Source organism: Canis lupus, chromosome 6 (genome assembly GCF_011100685.1).
Source record: "Canis lupus familiaris isolate Mischka breed German Shepherd chromosome 6, alternate assembly UU_Cfam_GSD_1.0, whole genome shotgun sequence".
Lineage (NCBI taxonomy): Eukaryota > Metazoa > Chordata > Mammalia > Carnivora > Canidae > Canis > Canis lupus.
Window position 1 is genome coordinate 11,841,983 of NC_049227.1, and position 16,390 is coordinate 11,858,372.

Genomic DNA, 16,390 nt, shown 5'->3' on the forward strand with positions numbered 1-16,390 from the left:
CTTTTTCTTAGACCTGCCATCCTTCCTGAAATTGGGCATTTAATTCATCTTTGAACTGGTTGTACCCATAGTTGCTAACTTAGTGCTTTTCTTATAGAACCCCTTCTTAACGAGCAATATGCCTCCTTGTATTATAAAATCTTTCTGATAATGCATTAGAAATTTTTTTTTGTAGATTAGTAAAGTGCATTCCTGTTTCCTTGTTACTTTATTCAAAGCTAATAAGCACTCTCCTTAGTTTTCTAGTAACTAGGTGTAAAAATCATGTGTTGCAGCTTTACAGTTTTTGAAATATTTTAGATATTCCTAAACTATGAACTTTCTTAACATCACTGTCTTGCCAGATCACCAATACTGTCCCCTGACTAACGCTGGCCCTCCTCTGCCTCACCCCCCGGACACACGCTTCCCGTTGCCCTGCCTGACCATGTTCCCTTGGGTCTGTGACATTCTGTAAGCCCGTGCTTGTGCTAACGAAGTTCTGTACGACTTACCCACTGGCAAGAATACAAGGTTGGACCTCTCAACCAATAAAATAGAACAACATTTTTTAAATTGACAGTTACAGAATCGTGGAGTGTTTTTACATTGATCTTTTGCTAATGCAATTAGCAGTATGTTTTGCATGTATGACTTAATAAATCCTTGAATCATATGATTGTGATACTTGAATTCTTAAGAGCTCGAGCAATTTCCTGGGGTGTGTTCGGTTGTCTCACCTGAAAATCCTGGGTTGTGGGAAACCTAATTCCCAGTGCATGTTTTCATACTGGAGGGCTTGGAAGGGGCCCCTCCTGGAGAGGAGCTGGGGAATCAGGTTGGGTTCTGCACCTCCTGAATGCTGGGGAGACCTAGGTGACATCCACACTGGGGTGCATGTGCATACATCCTGGGCCAGAGCTCTGGGCTGAGGCAGACGGTGGCAGCCTGATAGGGAAGAGGCTAATGATGACTTTGAATCAGATTCTTTCTGGAGCCTGAAACTGTACTATGAACTGGTCATGTTAGAATCAGTTTTTTAAGTAATCCTTTTTATTGCTCTGAAGATCGCTTTGAGTATTTTTTAAAGAGTTTAAAAACCACATAATTCTAGGGATGCCTGGGTGCTCAGCAGTTGAGGTTTGCCTTCGGCTCAGGGCATGATCTCGGGTCCTGGGAGCAAGTCCCGCATCGGGCTCCCCATGGGGAGCCTGCTTCTCCCTCTACCTAGGTCTCTGCCTCTCTCTCTCTCTGGGTCTCTTATGAATTAAAAAAAAAGATCATGTAATTCTAAAGGTTTGCTACAAAAACAGCAGCCTTCTCTCTTCACACCGTCCCCAAAGGCAGTCAATTTGAGTTCTTTTAACTGTTTCTCTCCATATGTCTAAGTGATGCCCTTTTTTTTTTAAACCTACTAGATCACCAGTTATGAAAGGATGGATAGACTCCCAACAGCCAGATGGAAGAGATGCCTAGATGCCTAGGGCCAGGTATGGGGGAGGGGCATGGAGCCTCCCCAAATCTCCACATGCTCCCCAGCCTGTAAGCTACACCCACCCCCCATTCTTACAGGTTTTTTTCTAGAGGCTTTGTTACATAGGCACGGTTAATTAAATCACAGGCAATTTATTTGCTTCAGTCTCCAGCCCCCCCGCCCCGGGCCCTGGGGGTCAGGCTAAGTCACTTTATGGCTGGTTGCATTTTCAGTTTCAGCTGCTACCACAGATACTCCTGGAGTGGCAACTCCCCCCACTCCCTTCCCTAAACAGAATTATTTTGGTTGGTGGTCACTATTGAGTATCCATGTGAATATTCCTTGCTGAGCTGTGGAGGAACAAAACTTGGCTGCACAACTGCTTTTTTTTTAGGAATAACTGGTACTTTGCTTAATTTCGATTTTGCTTAATGATCTAGTAAGTGAACTTCCATCTGTGATCTAAATCTCAAACGTGTAGATTTATTTTGTTTCACAAATTTCATTTTCCTAAAAGTCTCAGAATCCTTGGGCCACTGTTCCCTGATGTGCTGATCTTCGTATCCCCTGGGCCACTGTGGGCCTCACTCCCAATTCCAGCATCAGGAGCCCACGCGCAAATGACTGAGCCAGCTACATGCCGCCAACTCCTTTTTAATTTGCTTTATCTTGAACACCTCCAAGAGTTTCCTGAGAAAGAAGTAAGTGTGTGGGAAATGGGTTTCTCAGCCTTGTGTCTTTGAAAACAACTTCCTTCTCCCTTGATCCTTCCTGGCTGGTCCGAAGTGCTGGAGTGGAAATGGTTTCCTTTCCGTTTTGAAGGCCGCTCCCTCGGGTCTTCCTTGGCCATTTCTGTTGTGTGGAGTGAACTTATGTTGATAAGCTCTGTGAGATTTCTTCCCGTCTTGCACAGCCTGGGCTTCTCTGAGCCTTTTTGCTTGTGGGTTCTGTCGGCTGGGGCGCTGTTGCCCAGCTGCCCTGGAGTCCAGTGCTCATGCTTTTCACCTTCAGGGGTTATCCTCCGTCGTGTTCCAGCCTCGGGACCTGTTTTGTGGTTGCAATGCTTTCTCTGTTCCCACGCTGTAGCTGGGATTGCTACTCCTGGTCCCTTGTTTTTCTGTGCCCGGTAGACCCGGGCCCATGCTTAGAAGTTGTGAGGCTATGAAAGCAGACTGGGGGGGCACCTGGAGGTACAACTGGTTGAACGTCTGATTCAGTTTTGGCTCAGGTCATGATCTCTCAGGGTCTGAGAATTGACCCCTGCAATGGGCTCCCTACACTCAGTGTGGTCTGAAATTCTTTCTCCCCTCCTACCTCCTCCCCATGCTCACTCAATCTAAAATAAATCTTAAAGGGAAGGGATGCCTGGGTGGCTCAGCGGTTGAGCCTTCGGCTCAGGGCATGATCTTGGAGTCCTGGGATTGAGTCCCACGTCAGGCTCCTTGCATGGAGCCTACTTCTCCCTCTGCGTCTCTGCCTCTCTCTGTGTCTCTCATGAATACATAAAAATAAAATCTTTAAAAAAATTAAAAAAATAAAGGGAAGGGGGCAGACTGGAAACCAGGCACCATAGGTGGTAGCAACAGGTGTCCAAAATCTCTTAGCTTTCTGCCACTAGGAACGTACAGGAATTGTGTTTAGACACAAAACCTGTGGCAGTTAAGACACCTAAGTAGAAGAAGCTGAGGAGTGTGTTGTTCCCCCCGCCCCCCACTGCACTGCTGTCTAGGGCTCTTCCCCCCCAGAACAAACCCAAGGGCCAAACTTCCAGCTTTCAAATAAGCAGCCTCACTTTCACTGGTTCCCTGCTGTGCACAGGGGAGAGGGGATCAGAATCCTAAACCAGGGTAGTTCTGGTTTTTCCTCCTCCACTTAGGATTTTATCTCTAGCCAACCAATTGTTCCTTCTCTTCTTTCCCCATCCGTGTGGGTTTATGCTTTTTAAAGAGATCTGTTTACTGTCATTTTCTAGCACTTTGGTGGGGTTAAATCAGATGCCTGTGTGATCTTCAACCTTTAGGCCAAAGCTCCAAAAAAGCCTAAGGCTTCATTTTTGTTCACAATGGACAAAACTTTTACAACAGGATTGCTGGTAAAACCTTCCTGGAAATATCCAATAGATAAATACATCACAGTAATGACACGTGTAAGTGCTTTATTCACTCCGAGTCCACTGGCTGATCTCCAAAAGCCAGAATATTTTGTGAAAATGAAACAGCTTGAAATTGAGACTGGAGTGCTTGGGGGCAGTGGTCCCATTCCTAGCCCAGCCTCGGAGCCAGCCCTTCAGGCCACCCAGGAGAAACCCATCTGTGCCCTGACAATGGAGTACTGAGTTGGTGCAGCCAGGAAAATCCAGTTTGCAAAATAAACTGCAGATCTGCATGCAGGTCTCCTCTAAACAATGGTAAGAACCTGTCAGCAAAAAGGTGGCCTAAGGGGTGGGAATCTACAGATCCATCCGGGTCTTAAACCTGGCCTTGGGTTCCCACCCTTTCCTGGGACAGTTCTCAGATCACCAAGGGAGTTGCCCTGAAGCTTCAGATTGAGTCCCATCATCTCAGTCCTCTCTCCTGATAACTGATCCTGCTAATACTTGGATCAAAGTCACTTCCCAAGTTATTCAGTGATTTAGAAAACCATCGAATTTAGTACCCACCAGATTCCTACCAATGGACATCCAAGGTACTGGCATCATGGAATCACTCTGATTTTGTCCATGTAAGAACAAAAGTGAGTCATCCCGGAGCAGGTGGCATTAGCCCCAGTTACACCACATCCACGTTCGAGCTGCCTCCGGCTGGACAGAGAACAAATGCAGCCCTGTCGGCTACCACGCTGTCCAAGGCCTTCATCAGGACGTCAGGCATGTGGTCTGTTAACATCTTTGGGCCGATGAGTATTTTGCTGAACTGTGATTCATGGGACCACCTCGCACAGTACTGAGCAGCAGCACGGCAAAACCTGAGAAGGACAAGAGGTGACCTGGCTAAGCCTCCCTTTAGGGCGCCACCGTGTGCCTCGTCTTCCACCTGCTTAGTGGCCTCTGCCCACACTGCCCACACTCACCTCCCCGAAGTGCCTTCTTCCTCCAGGTGGATGATCCTGCCGGGAGGGTAGAGGGGTGGGTACTTGGTGGGGGACTCCAAGGGGGAGTCGCTGGAGAAGCTGTATGTCGGGGACCCATGTGTTAGCAGGCTCTGCTCCCCCAGAAGCGGCTGTGTCAGGTCCCCCTGGGTGCCCCCATCCAGCTCCGTGGGAGAGTTATCAGGGCTTCCTCCGAACAGCTCATACCAACACCCGTGCAGCAGGATCTTGTACTGAAGGAGAGACCCAAGAAGGCAGTACGCTCGTTACACTGTGCGGCTGGCACTGTCAACACAGACCCTGGACCCAGAAACCTGTGCTTAGGGACCGTGATCCTCAGAGCTCAGACCAGTGGTCTCTTTAAATCCTGGGTTTTGGGGATCCCTGGGTGGCGCAGCGGTTTGGCGCCTGCCTTTGGCCCGGGGCGTGATCCTGGAGACCCGGGATCGAATCCCACGTCGGGCTCCCGGTGTATGGAGCCTGCTTCTCCCTCTGCCTGTGTCTCTGCCTCTCTCTCTCTCTCTCTCTATCATAATTAATTAATTAATTAAAAAATAAATAAATCCTGGGTCTTAGGAGTGTGGAGGTCAGTGGCCCGACCTCCTGTGTCTCTTGGCCAGTGAAGCCATATCAGACTTGAAGTAATATGTGAAAACCAAATCCTGCAGATTTTGAGGAAAAATCATTATCATTTTTCATTCTTTTCAGGTAGTTCTGCCAACCAGCTTGACTTTTCCTTAAAGAGATTTATTAATTTTTAAAACTCTGGATTGGGGGGGTAGTGGGTAAGGAGAAAGTTATTTTAAATTAAAATTTCTGAGTAGCATCAAAGAAATGCTAGAAAACAGGTTAAAAACTTCTCTATATCCCCTGCCTTGGATCACATCGCTAAGAATTTTTTAAATCTGCCCTTTTTAAAACTTCAACACATCATAGATATCTTTATTGGTAAACATAAACTTATGTCACCATTTCTAGTGACTAGAATAATCCACTGTATAAATTTGCTAGTTCTTCTTAAACTCTGGGAGCCTTTTTTTCTAAGCTTTGAGACCAAAAGCATCCAAATACTGCTGGTCACAAGACAGGGCTAAGAAAGCATGAGAAGGTAAATCACCTAACTAGGACAGGGATGGTTCTAGTCAGTATTCTGACTGTGACATCTCATGACTGAGCCGTTTGCTTTCTTCAGCATCGTTATAGGATGCCAAAGATCTGTACAGAAGGTAGAGAGAGCTTCAGGCAACAGCATCAAATGCTGTGGTCTAAGAGGCTCTGAATTTAGAAATATCCTCTCCTTGGCACATACAGCCGCAGACTCCTTAGATCCTCTCACAGGCACCCCAAGTTACCTTGGGCTTGTTACAGTGAGCAATCACTCGCAAGATTCTCTTCTTCAAATCTTCCAGGTTAGTCACACTTAACCTGTTTAGCAAAAGACCAGATTGAGGCTCAGAACTTGGCCTTTCAGCCACCCCAAACCCAGATGAAGCATCCAGTGGACTCACCTGGGAATGACATCCTTGCCTAGGACAAGTGACACGATGAAATTCTTAGAGTATTCATAAAGGGATTTGCTGAAATTTCAGAAAAATAAAAATTAGTGAGGTCTGAGGATTATACTGCCCATAAAGAACTCCACAAAGAGAAATCAGGTCACTCTGCCAAGGTCAGTGAGCTAAGTTTCAGAGAATAAAACTGTTCTCTACTCTTTAAAGGGGAAGAGAAATAAAATGGAGAGACTCCAACCAGAGCAACACATTTCCAGATTCTAGTAAAGCCACAACATCCATCAACCAGATCAAAATCAAGCCTATGCTTGTATCCTTTGACCCAGGAACCCCACTTGGAGGAATCTAACAAAGACGCTTTGGCAAAATGGTAAAGAGATGCAAAAGGCTATTCACTGCAGCTCTTATATAAGTTTGTCAGAGCACGCCACGGCTACCATGTATTATGATTACCATTTTCTAGGACGTACAGCCAGTAGTGCAGAGGAACATGGGAAGCAGCATAGTGAGTATACAAGAGAAATCCAGAATGTGGATTCTCCAGAACAAGTAATGTGGTTTCAGATACAGAGGGAACTGAAATGTCTTTTTTTTTTTTTTTTAAGATTTATTTGAAAGAGCAAGAGCGCACGAGTGAGTCGGGCAGAGGGAGATGATTCCCCATTGGGCACAGAGCCCATGCAGGACTCCATCTTGGAATTCTGGGATCATGACCCAACCCAAAGGCAGATGCTTAACCGACTGAGCACCCAGGGGCCCCGGAACTGAAATATCTGTATGTTAAAGGAGAATTACATTATTTCCATGTCTGTGTGGATTCCCTGTACATAGGCTATTAAATCTGATTTAAAAACAATAACAAAAAAGTAGTTACAAGGCAAATCCACTATATCCTTGTTTGGAATTTAAAAAAATCAACTGTAAAACATTTAGGAGATAATTGGGAGAACATGACCAATTACTGGAATCAAATTTTCTCCAAGTGCTCTCTGCTTTAAGGACCCCCAGGGTATTTACAGATGAAATGATAGGTCTCAGATTTGTTTCAAGGTACTCTAGCCACAGGGATGTGTGGGAAGTAGGGTGTGTACGTGAAGATTGGTTATGTTAACAAATTATGGAAGCTGATTAAATGGTGGCTTATACTACTTAATTTTGATTTTTAATTTTTGTATGAAAATTCCAATTCCATTTAACAGATCATTAGAAGCAGTGAAGAGAGAACCAGTGACCAAGTAAATAGATCTGAAGAACTATCTAGATTGTAGCACTAAAAGTAAAGATACAGAGGTAGGAGCAAGAGGTTGGAGATACCCAACAAGATCAAGTGGAGGGAGGTGCCACCCATCTGTTGGGAGGCCCTGAAAGAGTGTGAGAACACAGCAGAGGCACTCTGTAAACCTTCACAGACTGGAGAATCTACAACTTCGAAGTGAGATACACTGAAGATCATACACTCAGAATAAAGCAAATGTCCACATAACCTGGATGCATCTTACTGAGTAGAAGAAATGCAACACAATCCTGCACATTGTAGGATTCCATTTATATGGCATCAAAAAAGGCAAAACCATAGTGACAAAAAGATCCTTGTATACCCGGGGGTGCGTGGAGGGGACCGATAATGGTGATCCTATCAAACCCCAAAGGCAAAAGGATGATAAAACTGTCATTCATGAAATTAGTTTATAGAGTAAAAAAAAAGGCATCCGAAAATGAATTCTAACTAATAAACAGATTTAATGAGGCTGTTGGATACAAAATCTTGGCAAATTTCTCAGAAGACTGATCTATGACAACAAAAGATGTAGAAAATCATAAAACTCAACTGAAAGACACTAAAGACTCCCTGAAGTTTGAAATGTGATTTCATGTTCAAAGGTAGGAAAGCTCAATGTCCGTTACCTACAAAATAGAGGCAGTTGAAATAAAAATTCTAAGCTTTTAGTTCACGGAATTTACCAAACTGATTCTGAAGCTGACATGGAGATGTCAAGGGCCAAGGATAGCCAAGATGCTTTTTCAAAAGTAAAAGGATTTGCACTAGTGGATGCCCACACTTGATGTCAGCAGTAGGGTAGGGGTTATGATAATGTGCCATGTGCAGAGGAAATAAAACTGGTTCCCTGCCTCACACCACAAACAGAAACTCAGTGAAACAAAGAGACTGACAGAAAGCTGAAAGGCCAGACTAAAAGAGTAGAGGACACAAGGTCCAGATCCTTACGATACAAAAATCATAAACGGGAAGATAGACAAATTAGTGTTACGATTAAGAAGTGATGACCTGAAGACAGGACTCAAGGAAAAAAGCACACCAAGGACCAGGAGAGAGCATATTCATGACAGAGAACTTGCAGCCACAAAAAACAGATTACAGAATATATGTGTTTACAAATCAATGAGAGGAAGAACCGACCCGACGGAAAAATGGCCAAAAAGAACATCACAAAAGTGGAAACTCAACAGCCAATAAAGACCTGAAAAGAGAACCAACTTGGTTAGCAATCATGGATATGTAAGTTAAATCACGATGAAACATCACTATGTGCCCATTGGACTGGGAAAGTTTTAAATCTGAGATTAACGGTTGGTGAGAATGTGGAATGAGGTGACCTCCCATCCGCTGCAGGCCAAAGGACAGTGGCAGAGCCCCTTTGTAGAGCAAGGGGCATTCACATGCAGAGGCGGGGCATGCGCACACGCACACTCCGTGATCCAGTAACACCCCCCCACCCTCGGTCTACACCCAGAGAGGGTCCAAACAACCAATGACCATCACCAGCAAAACAAACCTTTGTGATGGATATAGGACGAAACAGAACCAGAACTGACAGGATCACATCTTACAGGCAGCAAACATAATGTGGAACAAAAAAGAGAAGTCACAGGGTAAATTAAGTACAATTCTAATTGGATAAATTTCAAAAAAATAAGGGCACCTCAGTGGCTCAGTCGGTAAAACACCTGCCTTGGGTTCAGGTCATGATCTCAAAATCCTGGGATGGAGCTCCTGATCAGTGGGGAGCCTGCTTCTCCCTCCACCTCTGCCCCTCCCCCTGCTTGTGCGCTCTCTGTCAAATAAAATCTTAAAAATAATACATTTCAAAAAAATTAAATTTCAAAACCATACAAATCCAAACTATTATGTGTCTATAGGTGGTAAAGCTACTTTTCAAGCAAAAGTATTTTCACACAGCTCACTTTCCTGAAGTAGACAGCAAAACCACCTGCCATATGTGTACAACCAGTTCTGACAAATCCATGTAGCTGTTTAACTACCACCACCATTAAGATAAAGAGCATTTCCATCACCCCCAAAAGCTCCCTGTATCCCTTGGCAATCAGTCCCACCTCCAACCCCAGGCAACCACAGCAAAATGCATACAACCTGTATGGACATTTACTTATTGTTCTCAAAAATATGTTTTTGGTTTTTTTTTAAGATTTTATTTATTTATGAGAGACATAATGAGAGGCAGAGGCACAGGCAGAGGAAGAAGCAAGCTCCCCACAAGGAGCTTGATGTGGGACTTGATCCCAGATCCCAGGATCATGCTGTGCCAAAGGCAGATGCTCACCAGATGAGCCACCCAGGTGTCCCTCAAAAATGTTTTATGTTAATGTTTCACAACTTACAAATTGTTATTTTAAAAAATTACTCGTGTCTTTTTATATGTACAAGTATATATATTTTAATCTAAAAAGAACTTAGGGGCACCTGGATGGCTCAGTCGGTGAAGCATCTACTTGGGCTCTGGTCATGCTCCTGGGGCCCTGGGATTGAGCCCCACGTTGGGCTCCCTGCTCAGTGAGGAGTCTGTTTTTCCCTCTCTCTCTGCTCCTTGTGCTCTCGCACTCTCTCTCAAATAATAAAATAAAAAAAAATAAAAGAAAAATCTTAAAAAAAGAACTAAACATTTAAAAGGTACATCAATATTTATATATGTGACAATTACTTGTAATAATAGAAAAAATGAATGTAAATATCCCACAGTGGTAGGATAAAAATGGTATAACCAGATGATAGAATACTAATGAGTTCTATAAAAAACATGTTCTCAAACAATATAAGTATATAGTGTATATAGAATATCATGTTAATTTGTAAAATACACACACAGAGATGGAAGTAAACAAACCTAAATAGTTATAATGGTGAGTTCTGGGTAGATCTTTGATCTTTCCACTTTTTTATATTTTCTGAAATTTCTATGATGGATATGAATTTTTTTCCTCCCTTTTTTCCATCTTATTCTTAATTTTTTAAAAAGATTTTATTTATTTATTTGAGCACAAACAGGAAGTAGGGGGGAAGGGGAGCAGAGGGAGAAGCCGACTCAAGGCTGAGGAGAGAGCCCAATGCAGGGCTTGATCCCAGGATCCTAGGATCATGACCTGAGCCGAAGTCAGATGCTTAACCGACGGAGTCACCTAGGCGCCCTTCTTTTTTAATTGTAGCACAAATTTCTTTTATAATCAGGGCAAAAGATTATATAGGATTAAGTATGTTAAGAAAAGAAAAATGTACTTTTCACACTTAAAAAATAATCAGTAAACAAATCCAGTAAAGTTGTAGGATACAGAATCAATACAGACATAACTTGAGAGTCTTGCAGGTTCAGTTAGAGACTGCTGAAGTAAAGCAAATATTGCAATACTGTAAAATGAACTGTTTGTTTTCCCAGTGCATGTAAGGTATGTTTACACTACACTGCAGTCCATTAAGCATGCAATAACATGTCTAAAAAACCAATGTACATACTTTAAAAAATATTTTATTGCTAAAAAATGCCAACCACTGTTGGGGGTTTTCAGGAAGTCATCATTGATTGCAGATCAGCTTAACAAAATATAAAATCATGAAAAAAATCTGAAATATTGCAAGAACTATTAAATGTGACACAGACAAAAAAAATGAGCAAATGCTGTTGGAAAAATGGCTCCAATAGACTTGCTTTTAAGGCAAGGTTGCCAAAATCTTTAATTTATTAAAAAAAAATTTAAAAAACAGTATCTGCAAAGTACAAAACAAGGTATGCCTATGTACAGAAATCTGTTCTTTTTTATAAAGTAATAATGAACTATCAGAAAAATAAAGCAATCCCACCTACAACTGTAGTGAAAAAAAAAATATGAAGTGAGAAATTCAACCAAGGAGGTGGAGACGTGTACCCCACAAGTAGTAAGACACTGATGAAAGAAACTGAAGACACAAATAGAAAGATGTTCTGTGCTCCTGGACTGGAAGAATCAATACTGTTAAAATGTCCACACTACCCAGAGAAACCTAGAGTCAGTGCAATCCCTATCAAAATTCCAATGGCATTTTTCAAGAAACAGATCAATTGATCCTAAAATTTATGTGGAACCACAAAAAAACCCTAAGCAGCCAAAGCCATCTTGAGAAGGAAGAACCAGGCTGGAGGCCTCATGTTCCTTGAGTTCAGACTGTTACAAAGCCACAGTAATCACAACCGTATGGTACTGGCACAAAACAGATACAGATCCCAGAGGTACTTTACAACAAAAGAGCCAAAAATATACTGATGGGGAAAGAACAGTGTCTTCAATTAACGGTGATGGGAAAACTGAAGCCACTTGCAAAAGAATGAAACTGGACCCCATCTCACATCTCTCTCACACACACACACACACACACACACACACACACACACACAAATTAACTCATAATGGATTAAAGACTTGAATATAAGACCTAAAACCGATTATAGAAAAGCTTTGTCAGATTTTTGAACATGATATTTACATTATTCTTTAGCAGACTCTTTCTGTAAATAACCATGCATAAATTACTTTCTGCGTTGTTTTCTTAGAAACTGTCTGGATATCTTTTCATTAATTTAAAATTAAGTGAACTTAATATATAGAGAAAATTTGAGTGTTAAAGATAGCTTGTTTTAGGACAGATTTTTAAAAAATGAGTATTCCACATGTCCTTTATAAGAAAATTAAAAAAAAAAAAAAGAAAAGAAAATTTTTTTATTTTCTTTTTAAGGGACATGCCAGTTCTAGGGATTCTCAGTTGAGAAGCTTGGTTTTTATAGCATTGCCATCTTAGAGATTCTTACAGGAAGAGATTGTATTAGATATTATATTTATTTCATTTAAGACACTTTTGAAAATTAATTTTCTGAGTAAGATATTCTCATTTGCATTTGTCTTTTAAAAGCCAATAAAATATCTTTCAATTAAAAAAAAAAAAAAAAAAGACCTAAAACCATAAAACAACTCGAAGAAAACAGGCAATAAACTACTTGACATGTGTCCTGGTGATAATTTTTTTTGATCTGACACTAAAAGCAAAGGCAAAAAAAGCCAAAATAAAAAAGGACTGCATCCAACGGAAAAGCTTCTGCACAGCAAAGGGAACCACCAACAAAATGAACAGGCAACCTAAGGAATGGGAGAAAACATGGGCAAATCTCATCTCTGAAAAGGGTTGATACCCAAAATATATTAAGAATTCACACAACCCAACAGCAAAAAAGACAGTAAGATTAAAAAAAATGGGCAGAGGATATTAATAGAGATTCCCAAAAAGAGACATGCATATGACCCACAGTTACACAGAAAGGTGCTCAGCATCACTACTTATCAGGAAATGCAAATCAAAACCACAATGAGGGATCCCTGGGTGGCGCAGCGGTTTGGCGCCTGCCTTTGGCCTGGGGCACGATCCTGGAGACCCGGGATCGAATCCCACATCAGGCTCCCGGTGCATGGAGCCTGCTTCTCCCTCTGCCTGTGTCTCTGCCTCTCTCTCTCTCTCTGTGACTATCATAAATAAATAAAAATTAAAAAAAAAAAAAAACAAAAAACAATGAGATCCCACCTCACATCTATCAGAATGGCTAGTATCAAAAACAAAAACAAAGCCCCCAAACAGGGCAGCCTGGGTGGCTCAGCAGTTTAGCGCCGCCTTCAGCACAGGGCATGATCCTGGAGACCCGGGATTGAGTCCCACATCAGGCTCTCTGCATGGAGCCTGCTTCTTCCTCTGCCTGTGTCTCTGCCTCTCTCTCTCTCTCCCTGTCTCTCATGAATAAACAAATAAATAAATCTTACAAAAAAAAAAAAGCCCCCCCCAAACCAAGAAACCCCAGGTGTTGGTGAAGAGATGGAGAGCAGGGAACCCATGTGCATTAATGGTGGGAATGTAAACTGGCATAGTTGCTGTGGAAAACACTATGGCAGTTCCTCAGAGAACTGAAAAAACTACCGTTATCATCTAACAATTGCATTTTTGGGTATGTATCCAAAAAAAAGAAAATACTAACTCAAAGAGATGTCCACATCCCAGGTGCACTGAAGCATTATTTGCAAGAGCCAAGACATGGAAACCACAACATGAGTGTCCATCAGCACATGAATGGACAAAACAGTGTGCGTGCATATGCATACACAGTGGCCAGAAAACAGAATGAAAACAGAATAGAGTAAAAGGAAATCCTGCCATTTGCAACAACATGAATGGACCCGAAGGCATTATGCTATGTGAGATAAGCGAGGCAGACTCATTTATCTTTACAAATACTGTATGATCTCCCGTTCATGTAAATCTAAAAAAAACCCCAAACTAAAAACCAAGCTCAAAGATCTAGAACACATGGGTTTGTGGAGTAGGTGAGGGGAGCCAAAGGGTACAAACTCCCAGTCATAAATAAGTCATGGAGACTGACGGGCGTAGAGTACGCAGCACGGGGACTCAAGTTAATGATACTGCACTGCGTGTCGGAAAGCCGCTGAGAGAACAAGTCTTACAGGTTCTTACCACAAGCAAAAAAATTCTGTAACTATGTTAACGTGGTAAGTGTTAACATGACTTCCTGTCATGTTATCATTTCACAACATATACAAATACCAAGTCATTACCGCTGCGCTCCTGATACGAAAGCAATGCTACAGGTCAGGTGCATCTCCATTTAAAAAACAAACCCTTAGTGCTGTCTCATTTAGGCAGCAGAGCTCCGCTCACATAGACCTATGAAAGGCTGATATTCAGTCTTCAACTGAACAGGGCCTGAAACAAACTGGTGCCAAGGAAGAGAAAGCAGAATGAAATCACAAAGAAAAGCCCAGTGTGGAGCACCATGGCCCAGGCTTGACGCAGAGCAAGTACCTCAGTAGCCCCCTGGGTGGGGAGAAGGCGTAACACCGGACCTGCGGGTATGAGTTCCGGAGCATGATGGCCAACACGGCTGCGGCGCCCGCCCCCAGGCTGTGCCCCACCACCACGAGCTGATACTCCTACAGGACAGAAGCAGAACATGGCAGGGTTACAAATTTTTTAAAAAAAGCAAACCGTGGACGACAACAATTAAAGAAAAATTAAAATCTCACGGGAGCGATGCTGAATGCTTGGCTCAAAATCCCATCGTTGACGAGGCGCTGGTAAACATATCTGGCAGCTTGAGAAATCCCCTAAAAACGCAGACAAGAGAAGGTGGCTATTGGTCATCAGAAGAGACAGGCTCCATCATGACATGGCAGGATTACTGTGTGCACACTTATTTGTGAGGAGCATGAGGGGGAATCAGCGGCCGCAGCTGCCGCCCACCGCCGTGTTCCTGGAACCTGATGCAGGGCTGGCAAAGAGTGGATGCTCTATGAATATTTCCATAAACTAAGGATGGGGCGACATCGACAACACCTTTACACGTCAACAGATCTTTCTATGGCTTTTCAGTAGCTACGTGGCATTTTGCTGCATGCATTTAGCACGGTTTAGTTCAGCAAAGTCCCAATGACTTAGATTTAGATTATAAAAGACTGATCTTGTAATGTGATATTAAAACATAAAAGTTCCGAACTGACGATAATTGATTAAGCATCTGGTTTCTGCAGAGGCAAAACTGAGACCACTGGAAGCCGAGTCCTAGGGGCGGTCAGGTTTTAATATCAAAAAATAAAATTTAAGACCTCCTAACAAGTATAGCTGTCCTAAGAAACAGATTTCTTGAAAACAAAGCAGTTTCAATGGAGAGAGCACCATGCAGACTGACAAGATGGGCCTGTCTTCTCACAGGACCAAGGGGGAGAAATCCTGCATTGAGATGGGAGACTTGGCACTGCCTGGAACGTTCCTGCCAATTCCCAAGTGGGTCATTACTGAGTTCTGTGGGAGAAGACTGAATCTGGCCGCATACAAGAGAAGCTAAAAAGAGATTTGCAGGGTTTAGCATCTGTGAACAGCACTTTCCCTGCCTTCCCTGTGGCCAGCAGGGCAGTCACCTCCCACATGCGTCAGGGACCAGTGTCCATGTGTCCAGTTCAGGTCAGGTATAGCCAAATGTGACCTGGACACAATGGCCATGGCTGCAGGCCCTGGTGTGTGTCGCACACACATGAAGGTCAAGATTGCGTTCAGCTGCGTAGCCTTAAACTCTGGCTATTTTGGCCAGTATCAGACAAAACTTGTACATGCAAAGCCAGAAGCAGGGAGCAAGAGTTCACGCCCTCAGGCATCACACTGCTGCCTTCCTGGCCCGAGGGAGTAGCTGTTCCTGGCAGGAACGGGACCTAGAGCGCACAGGGTGGATGCACAAAGGCTCGACCAGAGGGCAGATTCTAAGAACAGAGCCGCGGCCCAGCCCACTGAAACCTGACCGGTATTTTGTGGTTGGCTAGTTGATGTGTCTCTGTAAAAAGTTTAACATTTTTCTGTGTTTTTCTTCACATGTGCCCAGTAGTTAAACCGGACTTTTCTGTGACTTGAGGCACAAAAAGACACCTAAGGGTTAGAGGGGAAAATTCACATTCCCAGGACCATCATGCTTCTAACTGGTGGCAGAAGAGCCTCCAGTCTGGCTCCACATTGCAAACCGTCCAGGCAGGACACTGTCGCTCCATCAGCTACACTCTGGTTTTGACATGTATTTTATAAAGATTAAACATTTTACTTACAAAACATGATTACAATGATAGCAATGCATGTTTTGGGTCAAAAACACTCAGAGTATATAAAAACAGCACAGACCTGCTGCCCTGCACCTCAACATCCCTCTCCCCAGAAGGAGCTGCTGTAACCCCTGGGACCAAATCATTCCCTCAAATGTGTCAACACTCTGCTCTAAGCTGATCCATCATCTCGGAAACGCGAACCCAAACCACAGTGAGATACTGCCTCACACCTACTAGGATGGCTAGAAGAATCAAAAACCAGAAGGTACGTGTCCTTGAGCATGTGGAGAACATGCACCTTGTGCCCTGCTGGGAGGATGTCACATGGGGTAGCTCTGCAGGAAAATAGCTCGTGGTTCCTCAAAAAGTTAAACACAGCAGATACACAAGACCCAGCAATCCCACCTCCTCGGAG

General features: G+C 43.2%; 1 protein-coding gene across 2 annotated transcripts in view; it reads right to left on the minus strand.

Moving 5' to 3' along the window:
• Positions 1 to 1,589: 1,589 nt before the first annotated feature.
• The window catches only part of DAGLB (diacylglycerol lipase beta), a 32,722-nt gene continuing 17,921 nt past the window's right edge, over positions 1,590 to 16,390 (minus strand). For both annotated transcript variants that reach the window (XM_038539486.1, XM_038539487.1), the window contains 6 exons: positions 14,416 to 14,496; positions 14,195 to 14,322; positions 6,049 to 6,117; positions 5,893 to 5,965; positions 4,523 to 4,773; positions 1,590 to 4,417 (listed from right to left, as the gene is read on the minus strand). In XM_038539486.1, the coding sequence (XP_038395414.1) occupies positions 4,222 to 4,417; positions 4,523 to 4,773; positions 5,893 to 5,965; positions 6,049 to 6,117; positions 14,195 to 14,322; positions 14,416 to 14,496 (798 nt within the window). In that variant the 3' untranslated portion in view covers positions 1,590 to 4,221. The remainder of the gene's footprint in view (positions 4,418 to 4,522; positions 4,774 to 5,892; positions 5,966 to 6,048; positions 6,118 to 14,194; positions 14,323 to 14,415; positions 14,497 to 16,390) is intronic.